The sequence below is a fragment of the Sceloporus occidentalis genome, unplaced genomic scaffold (genome assembly GCF_023333645.1).
Source record: "Sceloporus occidentalis isolate IW3139 unplaced genomic scaffold, rSceOcc1.0.p SCAF_20, whole genome shotgun sequence".
NCBI lineage: Eukaryota > Metazoa > Chordata > Lepidosauria > Squamata > Phrynosomatidae > Sceloporus > Sceloporus occidentalis.
In genome coordinates, this window is record NW_028317000.1 from 7,722,455 (window position 1) to 7,737,235 (window position 14,781).

Genomic DNA, 14,781 nt, shown 5'->3' on the forward strand with positions numbered 1-14,781 from the left:
CCTGGCTACTCTAAGTTGCACCACTGGGTTCACCCACCCTCTCCCTCTACATTTTGGCAAACACAATAAGGTTTATACTTTGAAACACCTGATAGGTCCAGACTAAAAATTTCTGCCATTTCCAACACATCAGTCAACTTAACAGTCACCCGCAGTGCACTGTGGCAATATTTATAACTGGAACATCTTTGAGCATCTATACATGGCCCATCAACTCTGAATCCTTCAACAACATTCATTAGATCCTCAGAGATCAAAACCAAGAACATGTCAAGCTCATGTTTGCATTCTGTGTATTCCCCATCTCACTTTGATTTTCTATTTCTTTTCTTTGTAACCATACTTTAAAAATCGAATGAAGTCTGGCAAAGAGGGGCATTACTGATGCTTCTGCTTTTCTTTGCATCCTGAAAAGACCTCATCTTTGCCTCCAGGAGCTCTCTGGCCACTGTTGACCGCAAAGAGGCCAGTCTACTTTTGGCAACTTGTCCTTATGCCCACCTTTTTGGTGTCCCAGGGCTTCAGCAGCTGCTTGCCTTCATCCATGAGACTCTCTTCGATAGAAGGCACTTGGAAAAGAAACACTAGAGATTTGCAGGAAGGGAAGAGAAAATAATCTGGTCAAAAGTATTCAGGAGCCTGGTGGTATGCACCCTCCTCCTCTCTATTTAAAAACAGTAATACTAGGCTTAGGAAACAGACAGGAAGCCTTTAAGACTGCAGCATGCCAGAAGTGAAGGAAGCATGAACCTTAAGAAGACTTGTTTAATCACAACATTACTATCTTTCACCTTTAAGGAGGAGGCTGGGAAACAACCAGGGAAAGCATTTACAGAACAGGAGACTACATGAATAACCAAGAACCACTTGGGAATCCCAGGTAACAGAAGAATGTAATACAAGTTGAGTACAGGGAGACTGAACCTATAACTGCAAACGTAAACTTTTGCATACAGTACTTTCAAAATATAACCAAAAAAATAACTTATTGCCCCAGTATCACAGATGACATAGCCCAGGATGAGTGCCTTTGGTAAGCTCACTTGGCAAGCTTGTTAGTAGCAGTAGGACTGTCCTACTGCTATCAAGTAGGGCTCTAAGCCCTGTCTTAAAGTCAATACATTATACCCTACGGTCATCTAGTCAAACCTGTGTAAAAACTAGTTTACCAAAGAAGCTGCATAATCCCCAAGGCAGACAAGCAGAAGCCAAAGCAGATGGCAAGTTACCTTTGCTATCCATGTCATTCTCCAGGTAACCTTAAAAAAGAAGAAAGAACATGGTTGATGTGAGGAATTTAGCCAGGTATTGGTGGCACTTAAGGTCCAGTAAGCCACATAAGGCTGGAAAATATAGCCCTCTCCTCACAAGATATTGCTCAGCACTTTCCCCCATCAGTCTTTGCAGTCCAGCAAACAATGAAGGCTGATAGGAATGGTAGTTCGCCAACACTCAGAGGGCTCAAGTTTCCCCACCTTTGCCCAAACTGGCATCCCTGGATGTGTTGGAAGATGTCGTTCAACATCCCCAGAGAGTACCAAGTTGGGGCAAGCTGATGTAAGGAAACCAGAAAGCCCATAACCACACACAAGCTTCAACCCCAGAGCATGACAAACCACCTTCATTGCCAGGGCCAATTCTCTGGTGGGCTGCACCACTGCATTTTTCAAAATTGAAAACTGACATCTTTCTACTTGTAACATCTAGTTCACCTGGGACATTCTACAGGGATCAGTTTGTCTTGTGTGAGGGTCAGGAGGGTGCAAAGAGGGACTAGGCTGCACACAGACCACAAGATCCTCTATTTGCATTGTTTGGCCACCATTTGCCATGGATTATCTCAGCTGCTGCCAGCCCTACCTTGTACCTTGTCCCATTCTCATTCTCCAATCCACAGAACCCCAAAGCTTCTATCTATGTTCCACAAATGGCTTTCCCTGCAAAGACATATCCTGAGTACAAACCAGCCAAGAATTATCTGTTACTACCAGCATGCTGCCCCCTCTAAGAGGACTTTCAGGTGCCCTAGTGAAAACAGACAATTATTAAAAACTAGTCTCAAGTCTGGGGAAAAAGCACACCCAGACAGGTGTGGGAACTCTCTCTCAGGAACCGCATTAACCCAGAATGACTGACGTAGGAAGAGAAACACAACTGTATAGTTGAAATCAGTACCTAAGTAAATATCTAGCATGTGAGCTTTATTAATGAAAGAGGGGTTGAAACACCAGTTTTGGAATCCCTGTTCAAAATGACTCCTCTCTTTCCCTTTTTTCATCTTTCCTTCTTATCCTTTTCCTTCCTTTCTCCTCTTTCTTTCTGTCACATAAACTAAAAATGAAAGACAGCAAAATAATCAGGGATTTTGGAAAAATCCCCATCCTCATTCATCTTGTTGTTCTGATCTCTAATGGGGAGAGCGCAAATTCTGTCCATGCGAAACAATCACTCACCTGTCTTGCGATTCGGAGGGGGAGCACCCTGGGAGGCGGCCAGATACGCATCCTGCGGATTGGGGTTCATCACACTCGTATGGAGGGCAGAATCTGAATTTGTTCTGGTTGCAAAAGAGGGAAATATTAAAACACACCTAAACGACGTTTGGAATTTCTGCTGCAAGGACACACCATCATTGAGACCAGATGTACGTTCGGAAGTGTGAAGCTGGAACCTTAAAAGGCTAACAAGCTCACACTGACAGACCTCCTTGTTCCATTGCTACTCCTCTGCTGTAGCCCCCAATACAAAATAATTCACTTGCTTCTAATTGGATCAAATCTGTGTTAATTTTGTCACACACACCCCTGTTCAATTGCAGATAAAGACTCTTCAAGGCCCTCCAATGCATCCAAGTCCATTTTAGGATCTCTTCAAGGAGAAATTAAGCCTAGGAGAGGAGAGGGGACCATGCAGCCCTCCAGATGTTATTGAACTGCAACTGCCAGCATTCTTCAGCCTCGGACATGCTGGCTGAAAGGGCTCCAGGGTTTTAAAGAAAGTATGTGTACTGTGAAGTTGAAGGTTTTCACGGCCAGCATCCATAATTTTTGTGGGTTTTTCAGGCTATGAGGCTGTGTTCTAGAAGAATAATAGAATCATAAGTTGGAAGAGACCCCAAGGGCCATCCAGTCCAACCCCATTCTGCCCTGCAGGAACTCACAATCAAAACATACCCAACAGATGGCCATCCAGCCTCTGTTTAAAGACCTCCAAGGAAGGAGACTCCTCCATACTCCAAGGCAGTGTGCTCTACTGTCGAACAACTCTTATCATCAGGGTGTTCTTCCTAATGTTTAGGTAGAACCTCTTTTCCTGTACTTTGCCTCCACTGCTCTGAGTCCTAGTCTCTGGAGCAGCATAAAACAAACTTGCTCCATCCTCAACATGACACCCCTTCAAATACTTAAACAGGGCTAGCTTACCACCTCTTAACCTTCTCTTCTCCAGGCTAAACATACTCAGGCCCTAAGTCTCTCCTTCAGGGACCCTGAAGGGTTGATATACAAATGCCTTCAATCAATCAATCAATCAAACAATCAATCAATCACTACCCACCCAAAACACACAGTTTCCAACTCCTGCGTTGCTGAATTAACAGCCAGATTGAAGAGAGGATGCAAAAGATGTTAGGGGCAGCAGGATGTGGGGAGAGAGAAGAACTATTGCAATTTAACGGAGCACCCAGAGGCATAGACAAGGCCTGGCCTGTTTTGCCATCTGAGGCGTGGGCAGGAAGCTCTCGCTTTCCCCTGCTGCCCTGCCTCACCAGGGTCTCCTTTCACCAGCTTCCAGCATTTTAATGATGCCTTCTGGGAACTTGGGGATGGAAGGATACAAGGTGGGGGTGGCAGAGAGAGGTTCCTATCGCTCCCTCGGGAGCAGACAACAGGGGCATTGTTACCAGAGTGCAGCAGAGTTGTGTGCACCCGCAGCCAGCCAATCTCCATTCCCTCCTCCATTGAAACTAGGGCTGAATCTGGGGGGCAGGGGGAGGAGGAAGAAGGGGAATTGGCAAGTGAAAGCAGAGGATGCTTCCTCCGAGCCAAGATCTCTCACGCAAATACAGTGCAAAGGGTGGAGGAGGGAAACAGACATTGTCAAGGCAAAATCCCTGACTAACAAATAAAATTAAGAACCGCTAATTCAAGCAAATGCAAAATAAAGCTGCTGCCTTTGTTTCTGGGCACATAAGGCAGGAGGGATGCTAAACCTGCACAAATGTACAAGAATCATCTAACACAGCAGTTCTCAACCTGTGGGTCGAGACCCCTTTGGGGGTCGAACACCCCTTTCATAGGGGTTGCCTAAGGCCATTGGAAAATGCCTATTTTCGATGGTCTTAGGAACCGAGACATCGCTACTCTATCTGTCTCTGGCTATGGTAGGGGTCACCACAACATGAGGAACTGTATTAAAAGGTTGCGGCATTAGGAAGGTTGAGAACCACTGATCTAGCAGGACTGTGTCCACTCCCACCTCCCGAATGCTTTGCAACAGTGAGGCTGAAATATAGCGATGGCCACATTTTAGAGAGCCATTACACTGGAGCAGATCAAGTGTTGGACCTGGAGGTTTCAGTCTCCCCTGAGCCATGAAACTCAATGGGTGACATGGGCCAGTGCCCTTTCCCTTGGCCTGAGCAAGGCTTGCTGTGGAGATAAATTGGGGAGGGAGCCAGGCCTTGAATAATCCACGGGGCCACCTCTGGAAAATGCTTGGAAATTTCACCTGGTCCAAAGAGCTGCAACCAAATTGTTAATGGGAACTGGCTACAACTGCCTTGTTGCAACAGTTCCACCAGCTGTTGGTTTCTTTCTGGGCTCAATTCAAAGTGCTGGTTATGGTCATCTCCTGGATATCTGGAGGGACTGTCTGTCCCCATGTGAGTCTGCCTTGTCTTGCAAAGGGAACTTGCAGCACCTTTGAGACTAACTGAAAGAGAGAAGGTGGTAGCATGAGCTTTTATAGACTTGAGCCTACTTTCTCAGATGCATGGATCTGAGATTGAAAGTAAGACGATGGAAGCATGAGCTTTCGTAGATTTGTGCCTACTTCCAGAGGACTCTCCACTCCGCCTCCTGATCAGAGGAAGTCTACGAAAGCTCATGCTCCCAGCTTCTTTCTTTCAGTTAGTCTCAAAGGTGCTGCGAAATCCCTTTGCATACTGATTTTCCAAACTAACACGGCTATGTCTTTGAATCCTGCCCATGTCTTGAGATCTTTAGGGAGGCTTTTCTGTCTCTCCTACTACCCTTACAGGTAAATCTGCTGATACCTTGGGGAGAGGGCCTTCTTCATGGCTGCACCCGGGCTCTGCAACTCCTTTCCTAGAGAGGCTAGAGACCCTGCTATTGGGTTCCTCCAGGGAAAAAGGTGGCATACAAATGAAATGAAATGAAATGAAATGAAATGAAATAATATCCATCTGTAGGTGGCTAAAGACATATTTGTTTTGGCCGATATTTGAGAACTGATTGCTCATTGGGAAAGGACCTTTAATAATGAGTTGCATTATCTGTGTTTGTTTCGGGCATGCTTTTAATTGGTTTTAATTCTACTGGTAGTGTATATTTTAATTTCTCTAGGGCATGAATTGTTTTAACTTTTTTAACCTGTCTTCAGTCTCAGGTTCAGGAGAAAGGTGGGATGATGATGGTAATGAGGGAAGAACTCGCTTGCCCTGTACAAGAGGTGCAAATTGTACAATCTTTCAAATGTTGTTGGAACTACAACTCCCAGCACCCAATGCCAGCAAAGTCAAAGGTGAGGAATGCTGAGGGCTGATGCTCAGTCACATCTGAGGGCTCCAAAATTGCCACCTTTGCTTTAGCAACTTGGCAACTCAGGGAAAAGTGTGGAAGCTAAGCCCTATGAGGAACATCATATGGAGCTGGGTATACTTACAGAGCACAGAAGGTGGAGAGGCAATATGAAGGCCATACTTAAATATATGGAGGGATGTGCATGCACAAGGTGGAGCAAGCTTGTTTTCTGCTTTCAAGACTAGCCCACAGACCAATGGATCCAAATTACAAGGAAAAAGAGATTCCACCTAACCATTAGCAAGAATTTCTTGAATGTAAGAGCTGTCCAACAACGGAAGGGGCTGCCTCAGAGGGTTGTGGACTCTCCTTCTTTGGAGGTCTTTAAGCAGAGATTGTATGACCATATTTTGGGAGTCCTTTAGTTGCGTATTTGTACATGGCAAGATGCTGGACTACATGGTGCTTGTGCCCCTTACGGCTCCGAGATTCCAACTCCCATTGATCCTACAATTTCCAAGACTGGTCTATTGAGCCCCAACTTCTCTGGAAAAGGATGCTTCATAATGGTCTTGCCAATTGTAGATAGTCTACCAGTGAGATAAGGCCCCTTCCCATATGTCTGCAAGATGGCAAAGGCGCTTTAACTTACCTGGGGGGTAAAATGTATTCCTCCCCATAACACTGAGCATCTTTCCCCCTCCCATCAGCCTCAAATTCCACCCTGGCCTCTGGATGGATATATATATATACATGGACAGACTCCTTGCAAGCCTGGTTGACAAGAGAACCTGGGATGGCCTGGAAAGAGCTAGGGTTGGTGGGGAGAAGACAGAATCAAAAATGGTTCACCTGTTGAGTGCCACCGGCAGCCTAAACAAGTGTCCTTTCTCGGTGGGGAAGTTACCCCATGGCATGGCCCTTTGTAACAAAACAAGACAAAATCAACAAGGTTACTTTATAGCAGTGTGAAGAAAATCCACTGAGAGGACTAGCAGATTGGAAGAAGCATGGGGTTGAAGAGTGAGGAAAGGTAGAGCAAGGAAAAGAAGGGGCTAAAGTCAGAATTGAGGGCACAGAGGCAACTGATGGGGCGCAGAGGCAATGGAGTGGCCCGGGGAAAGAATGACAGTCATTGAAAGTAGCCTTTCCCAACCTGGAGCCTCTCAGACTGTTGACTGCTATTCCCATCACCCCCAATCAACATGGCTAGAGCTACAATCTACATTGCCCCAACTAGTTGACCAGGAGGATGATGGGTCCTATAGTCCCAATACATTTAAGCAACTAGTTGGGCAGAAGGAGGGAGACATAGTCTGAGGCCAAGTCCAATTTCCTTTGTGGAGACACAGAAACTGGAGATTCCTGGGCAGACTGGGAGCAGCCTTCTCCCTTAAAATTCCCTCTTTGAAAGGTAACCCTTTAGAAACCACGAGAGAGAGCAGGGTGTAGATTCAACTGTAATAGGGAAGAATACAGCCTTCTAAGAACATAATTTTCTATGGTTTGGGGGGAAAGGAGAATGAGAAAATCAGGTTTCTAGCTCTTGGGGGGGGGATGACACCTGTCAGGCTTCTACCCAAAATCACTTGTTCTACTGAACAAACACTTCATCTGGTTTGACCAAAGCAGGATGGAAGGGAGAAAACCACCTTACTCCATTGAGTAATGGCTTACTGCATCTCTCATTCATTTTCTCTCTTTCCACTACAGCTCTTGCCCCATCCTGGCCCCACTTAACCCCCTTTTGAAGAAAACCAAGGTCTCCAGCAAAATATTTCACAAGCCATTCCAGGTAGCCTCATTCCTGAGTGTTTCTTTCCCACTATTATTAACTGTTCCCAAATTGGGGGCTTGGATTCTAAGCACAGGATTCTTTTTCTCGTTAATTAAAAAAAAAGTCCTTAAGGTTGTTAAAAGAGATTGGTGAAAGCATGCAAACCTGGTAAAATAAGACAGCCAGTTGGCTAAGCAGAGTTTTCAATATAGATGGGGTGCAAGGTGGGGGCTTTAGGGACCAATTCAACCCTTTTCTGTGTCTAAAAGATATATAGCAGTAGTAGAAGCAGCACTCTATTTTGCATTTATAAAGTACTTCAGGATGGTTCAGGGGCATTATTTCACTATTGCTTACAAAATAGACAAGGCAATTATTATTGCCCCCATATTGCAGATGGGAAGGTTTGTTTATTTTATTTATTAAAATATTTATGACCCACCCTAAATCATGAGGTCGCAGGGTGGTATACGAGGAACGCAGATTCAAATGATCCCAAACCATTAAAACCATTTAACTAGACAAAAAGCATATTAAACAGGTTATGAAATTAAAATGGAATTAAAACAATTCAGATCCATCTACAGAAACTTTTTAGAGGGAACTAGTTCATCCCCAGGCTTTAATAAACAGCCGTGTCTTTACTTGGGACCTAAATGAAGCTAACATTGGCACCATAGGGTCTCCAAGGGGAACTGGGGTGCCACAGCTGAGAAGGCCCTCTCCCACATCCTCACAAAGTACACTGACAGTGAAAAAGAAACAGACCTGGCCTTTGGCCATGTACAAAACTGGCAGCTAAGGCAAAGATCTGAAATGTGGGTATGGAAGGCTTTCTTGGACTAGCCGCTCAGCCTCTGTACCAGGAATGGGGAATGTCACCCACTATCACCAGCTGTGTTGGCTAGTCCAGAAACATCTGGAGGGCCGTCAGTTTCACCTCCCTGCTCTGTGCTATTCTGAGTTCTCTATACAAAGATGAAAGATTAGTTACCATATCTGCCAATCACCCTGAAGTCAGCCATCTCCAAACAGATAGGTACTGGCTATGCGATTAAAAGAATCAAAGACCAACACATCCAGAGGACCACAGTTGGAGGAAGACTGCCCTGGTTTTCACAAAAACTGGGGGTTTAAGAAATCAAGCGGTCCCCTACCAACCATCTTCCGGCAGCCTCTTTGTTGCACTTCTGTCTCTGGCATAATATTTTGACTCCTAGGGCCCTTTCACTATGATTCTGCATTAACTGCCACGGCAGCATCCTATGGAATCCTGGAAGTTGTAGCTTGGGGAGACACTCCCTGAGAACAGTAACTATCCCTCTCTAAACTGCAAATTCCAAATTCCATAGGATGTGCTTTAGTTCAAAGTGCTGCAATCATCTAGTGAGCAAGCACTTTTATTCTCACCATATAGATGTGAGCGTACTCAACTCAGATGTTAATACATGGCAAGCTCTGGGGGGGATGCATGGAGAGGGCATTGGCTGGTGTGGGTGTGATGGCAGAATAGTTTCTCTCTGTCTCATACACACACACTTACACAAACATATGCATATGCACACACACACCAGGAATCCCTCCCAAGTGTGAATGTCTGAAGCAGTAGAGCAAGAAAATGAAAGGGGAGAAGCAAGTTACGGCATATTACATTATGAAATTTCATGGCACCCCAGCCTGTGCTCAGATACTGCCCACCAGATGTATTAGATTCCAACTACCATCATTCACTAGGATGAGCAGGGGTTATAAGGGTTGTAGTTGGACACATCTGGAGGGAAATGGGCAGGAGAAGGCCCAACTAGCTATTTGGCACTCCCATTAAGTTACCCAGAATGCTCTGCAGGGGAAAGAAGGCAGGTCAAGGACAGAAAACAGAGGCCTTAAGAAACGTTGTACACATTTGCATCCTCTGTTAGCCAAAAATTACAAAATCATCTGTGTGCCCCCCCCCAACCCATCCCCAAAATCCTGGGAGAAGCACGTTAATATCTGGAATGTATTGCATGTCCCTGTTTGTAAGGAGGAAAGAGGTCTAATTGCCAAACCACAACTTTGCACTTAGGACACAGCTTCCTTCAACCATGTTCGGAGACCAGACCAAAAACAAAACCAGCAGCTGTTCAAATGCCTGCACCTGGAAATCTTGCCAGAATCTACAGGAGCTGCAAGAGGACAACATCAGGGGAGGAAACCAGTTTTGAAAGCCCCTTCCTGTGTTAGGCAAAAGGGCTGCTTTACCAAAGCAGCAAAACGAAGGATAGGAGCAGGGACTGTGCCACTGGGCAACTGCAGTGGGAGGAGAAGAATGTTTGAGGGAAGATCTCTTGAACAACCTGAGAACAAGGAGGGCTGAGACCCTGAAATGTCAAGCTGACATCACAAGGACTGACTGGAATACTTTTGAAGGAAACTAACAAGGGTGGGTGAAAACTGCTCCTAAGCTGTTGCCACCTGGAGAAAGGCTAAGATGCCATTTGAGTGGTGAAGTGGTTCATGGCCAGGAACAGCAGTAGCACTTGGCACCCTCAGTGCCCTGCAGCTCAAGACAGAGTGGCAAATTTTTAAATGTCGGCTGGCATAAAATATTCACCACCAGTAGGCCCACCACTTTCCAGGAGCCAGCTCTACTCAGAGCAATGGACACCTCCCAGAATCCTCCAGTAAGCAGAGCCATGGATGGCCATGCTGGTTGAAGGGTGCCAAGTGTGACAATCCAAAATTTCCCCAAGCTTTGCCATGCATCCTGCTGTAGACAATTTACTAATGCTGACTGCAGGAGAGGAGTTGCATGTGACACACACACACACTTTCCAAAAATCAGCTTCCAAGGGACCCAAACTTAGTCTCATAATTTAGAAAGAGATGGAAAGAAATTGTTCTCCAGGTGTGGTTGGACTGCAACTCCCACCAGCCCTAGCCATGACAAATCAGGGGAATCAGAGACTAACAACATCTGCTTCCCAGCTATGGTACAGCCAGATTTAAGCTGGGAATCTGAGAGGATGAAACAGAGGTATGGCGTAAAAATATAGGCCATCATCTCCTCTCCTAGTTTGGAACAGAAGAAGTAAGGGGAAAGTGTGGGAAGAGCTGGGGAAAGGATCACTTTATTCCCCCTCTGATATACAATGAACTTTACCTCCTCCAGCTGGGTTCGGCAGGAGGCGACAGATACGCAGGGCTGTAAGGGGAGCTGTCAATGTAAGGAGAGGGTTAAGGAAGATGTAGCTCAGAGCTTGTTTTGGGGAGGGGAGTAAAGAAAGGGGAATTTTACTGCCGATAGAACACAGATCCGCAGATGGCCCCAAAGCAGCAGGTTTTTGCTAATGCTCTTTAATCCTCAGAGCTGGGACAAACTACAGCTCCTACTGGGTAGATGGATGAATAGATAGATGGATTGGGGAGGAGGGGAGAGGAGATGCATGGGACCAAAGGATATCTGACGCATGTAGCGGCGGAGGGGCGACATCATCCGCCGGGGATCCCGCTGCACCTGTTTCACCAAGCTGTGGTGCCGTGTGCCACGAACGGAGTCCAGTGGCGAATGGAGGGGACTCTGGAAAGAGAAAGAAGAAGGAAGCAGAATTAGGAAGCAGTGCTTTCACTCTTCGAGTTCCCCAGCCAACATGGACAGTGCAGGGAGGAGTTTTTAAAATGTGATTTTAATTTAATTGTGTTGAATCTGAGGGCAGGAGGAGGAGCTGCTGTTGCTAGATAGACTCCAAATCATTGACGGTCCAGTAATCCAGTTGGTAACATTTGGCAAACTGTGAAACAGCAACAACGCATCATACAAGTAAATCTCAGCTAACAATGTCTCTGACAAAGAAGCTTCTTTTTTCAAAGTCTTTAGGTCCACCCATTCCCCCTTTTTGTCCTTGTCTATTGACTGGTTAGAAAATTTTTAGCATTGTCAGCACTGCAAGAAGGGGGCGGCATGGAAAAACACAGACTTATAGAGTTCAAATGTGTTGATTTCCTTCCTGTCAGCTTTCTTCACTGTTCAGCGTTCAGCACATACATAGACACTGGAGTAATTTCAGTAAAATCTTCCACTCTACTGAGCAGATGTGTCATGTCACCTCAGGTTGTGTCCAAGGTATGGTAGCCTCACGTTGATTCTTCTGGCTTCTAGTAAGAGTATAAGCTTGATTTGTTCTGGGACTCATTCACAGGAATATCGTAGTTTACACAACCTCTGACAAAGTTCTTTTTTAACAAGTCTTTTTATTCCCATCAAGCCACCCCTTTTTCTCCTTGTCCCCTATCTAGCTGCACTCTCAGCATTGGAAGACTGGGGGATAGGAGAAACACATACCTATAATGTTGGGCTACAGCTGCATATCTGAAGCAAATAATGTAATATTAAATTAATATTAATATTAAATTACTACCACCATCAGGACAAAAACCGGTGTGTGACTATTTGTGTCCTTCCAATACTTGGAGGCTCAACCTTCACTGACAGAGAACTTGGGAATGGGAAGGAACCATACTCAGCTCCCACACAGACTGAAACTCTCTTCTGTTTATGGTGTTTATCAGCTGCTCTAACCAGGCTAGCACATAAAAATTTAATGCTCACTCTTTGGAATTTCAACTATTTATCCCCCAGCCCTGAACCAAATTGAAAGAGGACTCCCCACAACCTCTCTTTTTCATGAGAGAAAGACGTGCAAATACTCATGCAGGGCTGCCAGAAAGACTTGAACCCCCATTTCTAAGGGGGTAACACAACATAAAGCCAATTCTCTCTCTCTCTCTCTCTCTCTCTCTCACACACACACACACACACACACACACACACAAATGCATGGAGTATTACAGACCTCCTGTGCCCATTACAGCTGCTTTGGAGAGAAATTTAGCATGTTAGTTTGCCCAGCCTGCCTTGATCTCCACTTGTCAACCAGCTGTAAAAGGCGCAGAAGCTCCAAGGTGGTGGGAGCAGGAAGCCCAACTAAATTCAGCTCCATTTTGCCGGAGGAAGCAATCTGGCACCTTCTGGATATTCTGAATCACAATGCCCACCATCTCCAGCCATACTGGCTGGACCAATAGGAATTGTAGTTGCATATATTAAGAGGGCTGCCAGGTTGACTATCCCTTTGGGTTTGCTGTGGCCCATCAGGGAACGAGAATCCAAGCTGAGGAAAAAAGATCTTCTCTGTGGGAGAGTTACCTGAAAGTCAGAGGCGCCACTCCCAATCTGGTTGACATTGGGCAAGGAACCGCCATAGTATGGGCCACGACTATGTGCCAAGCGCAGCTTCTGGGCCTGCAACTGAACCAGAGAGAGAGAAATCAACAACATGCATTCATTTACAGCCTGCTCACTAGAGATCTTACCTGGTTTATGCAACCCTCTCAGAACATTTCAAACCATTTGCAATTTACAATCTCAGTCAACAACCACCCACCTTGTAAGGTAGGCCAGGTATCATCCACTCTACAGCATTATGAGTTGAGATTGGGAGAACAGTAGTTGCCCTAATACATTCTAGCAGGCTCATAGCAGAGGCGAGACTCGAATCCAAGGGCTTCCTGAGTCACAGTTTGTCCCTGACGCCAACCTACTACAGAGACTCAAGCGAACACAACTGAGAAGGCAACACATTCCACCAGTTTATGCTGCCTTGCCATTCCACAAAACAGTGGCAGTTCTTCACTGGTTTTACTAATGCAGCTTAAAAGCAAATGAAAACATCCTGTGTAGTGGTCTCATATCTTCCTTGCTGTATGCAGCAAGGACAGAAGAAGCAAGGACATAGAAGCACTTACAAGGTCTATCCATTCATCACTGGTTGGGCAATTTGGATTCTCACACTGCTAGAGTTGACATTCAAACATCAACTTGATAGAGGCAAAATAACTGAAGACTCTCTTGGGACTCCATGGCACTCGTTCATAACATATACATCACATGCAAACTATAGGCATGGTCCACCATTGAACCATATGATACAATGGAAGCTGTCATGATGAGCTTCTTTGGATATGGACTAGGGGCTCTGTTGCTTTTGTTAGTCTTTTACAATCATGTTGTCTTGGAAATGTTGTCTGTGATGGGGAGGATGGGGAGGAGAGAATGTACTATTACTCTATGGAAATTCATAGAATAATAGAGTTGGAAAAGACCACAAGGGCCATCCAGTCCAACCCTCTGCCATGCAGGAACTCTCAATCAAAGTATCCCCGACAGTTGGCCATCCAGCCTAAAAATATAACAAAATATAAATATATAAAGGAAAAAATAGACAAAAGGGACCATTCTGGACATAAACCCTCCGCCCCACGCACACACACTCTATTAGCCTCTATTTATCATGCTGTCCATCTGACCTCCGCACCCTCATCTTCCTGCATTTCTCCACGTTCTCTTACCCACAAAGTTCTGAATTTGCAGGAAGCAGGAGAATTCATGCAAACCAAGAGCCAACGCCCCGGTGCACCCACCAGATTTGCATGACTTTGAATAAATGACAAGTCTGATAAAACTACAGCTTAAATCACAGGCTGCAACAGAAGAATCAAGAGTTGATTCTCCTCTACTAGTGCTTTTTGGGGGGAACATGAAGGAAGATACTCAAAAGAGATGATAAGCCAAGATTCAAGTTTTCCTGAAGCACACTCTTCCAACTGGAAGCATGGCCTTGGCTATGGGCATGCTGTCCACACCTGAAATTAGTATACAGAACAAGAGTCGCCCATAAGCAATGCCCTCAGTCATCTTTTCAGCTGCTGGTCTCTCCCCATCTAAAAAGAAAGCTTCAGGACTGGTATTCTCCTTTAAAACAAGATGGCACCCCACCCAAAAAGTGGCTTTACAAAGCATGAAGTGGACTCCTGGTGTCAGGATGAGCTGTGGATCTTGGGAGTCTCAGTCAACCCCCAAGTAGACCTCCAAGCTCAGTAGACCCCCAAGCTATGAGTCAACAGTGTGAAGTGGTGGCCCTAAAAGCCAATTCAGTTCTAGGCTGCATCAATATACTGTCCAGATCAGTGGTTCCCAAACTTTGGTCGCCCAGATGTTTTGGACTTCAGCTCCCACCATTCCTGATTGCTGGCCAAAGTGGTTGGGACTTCTGGGAGTTGAGGTTCAAAACACCTAGAGGACCAAAGTTTGGGAATCGCTGGTCCAGATCAAGGGAAGTCATAGCACCACTCTTTTCTGTTTCGATAACTTGGAAGACTGTATCCAGTTCTGGGCACCACAATTCAAGGATAGTGACAAGCTGG

The 14,781-nt window shown here is 45.5% G+C and overlaps 1 protein-coding gene across 2 annotated transcripts in view; it reads right to left on the minus strand.

The window, feature by feature from the left end:
• Positions 1 to 14,781, minus strand: part of CRTC2 (CREB regulated transcription coactivator 2) — a 34,915-nt gene that overhangs the window by 9,440 nt on the left and 10,694 nt on the right. The window contains exons 2-8 of one of the 2 annotated variants that reach the window (XM_089483820.1): positions 12,725 to 12,826; positions 10,980 to 11,098; positions 10,682 to 10,741; positions 6,615 to 6,683; positions 2,454 to 2,557; positions 1,230 to 1,259; positions 502 to 584 (exon numbers count right to left, since the gene is read on the minus strand). In XM_089483820.1, the coding sequence (XP_089339946.1) occupies positions 502 to 584; positions 1,230 to 1,259; positions 2,454 to 2,557; positions 6,615 to 6,683; positions 10,682 to 10,741; positions 10,980 to 11,098; positions 12,725 to 12,826 (567 nt within the window). The remainder of the gene's footprint in view (positions 1 to 501; positions 585 to 1,229; positions 1,260 to 2,453; positions 2,558 to 6,614; positions 6,684 to 10,681; positions 10,742 to 10,979; positions 11,099 to 12,724; positions 12,827 to 14,781) is intronic. The other variant, XM_089483821.1, reaches the window with a different exon arrangement.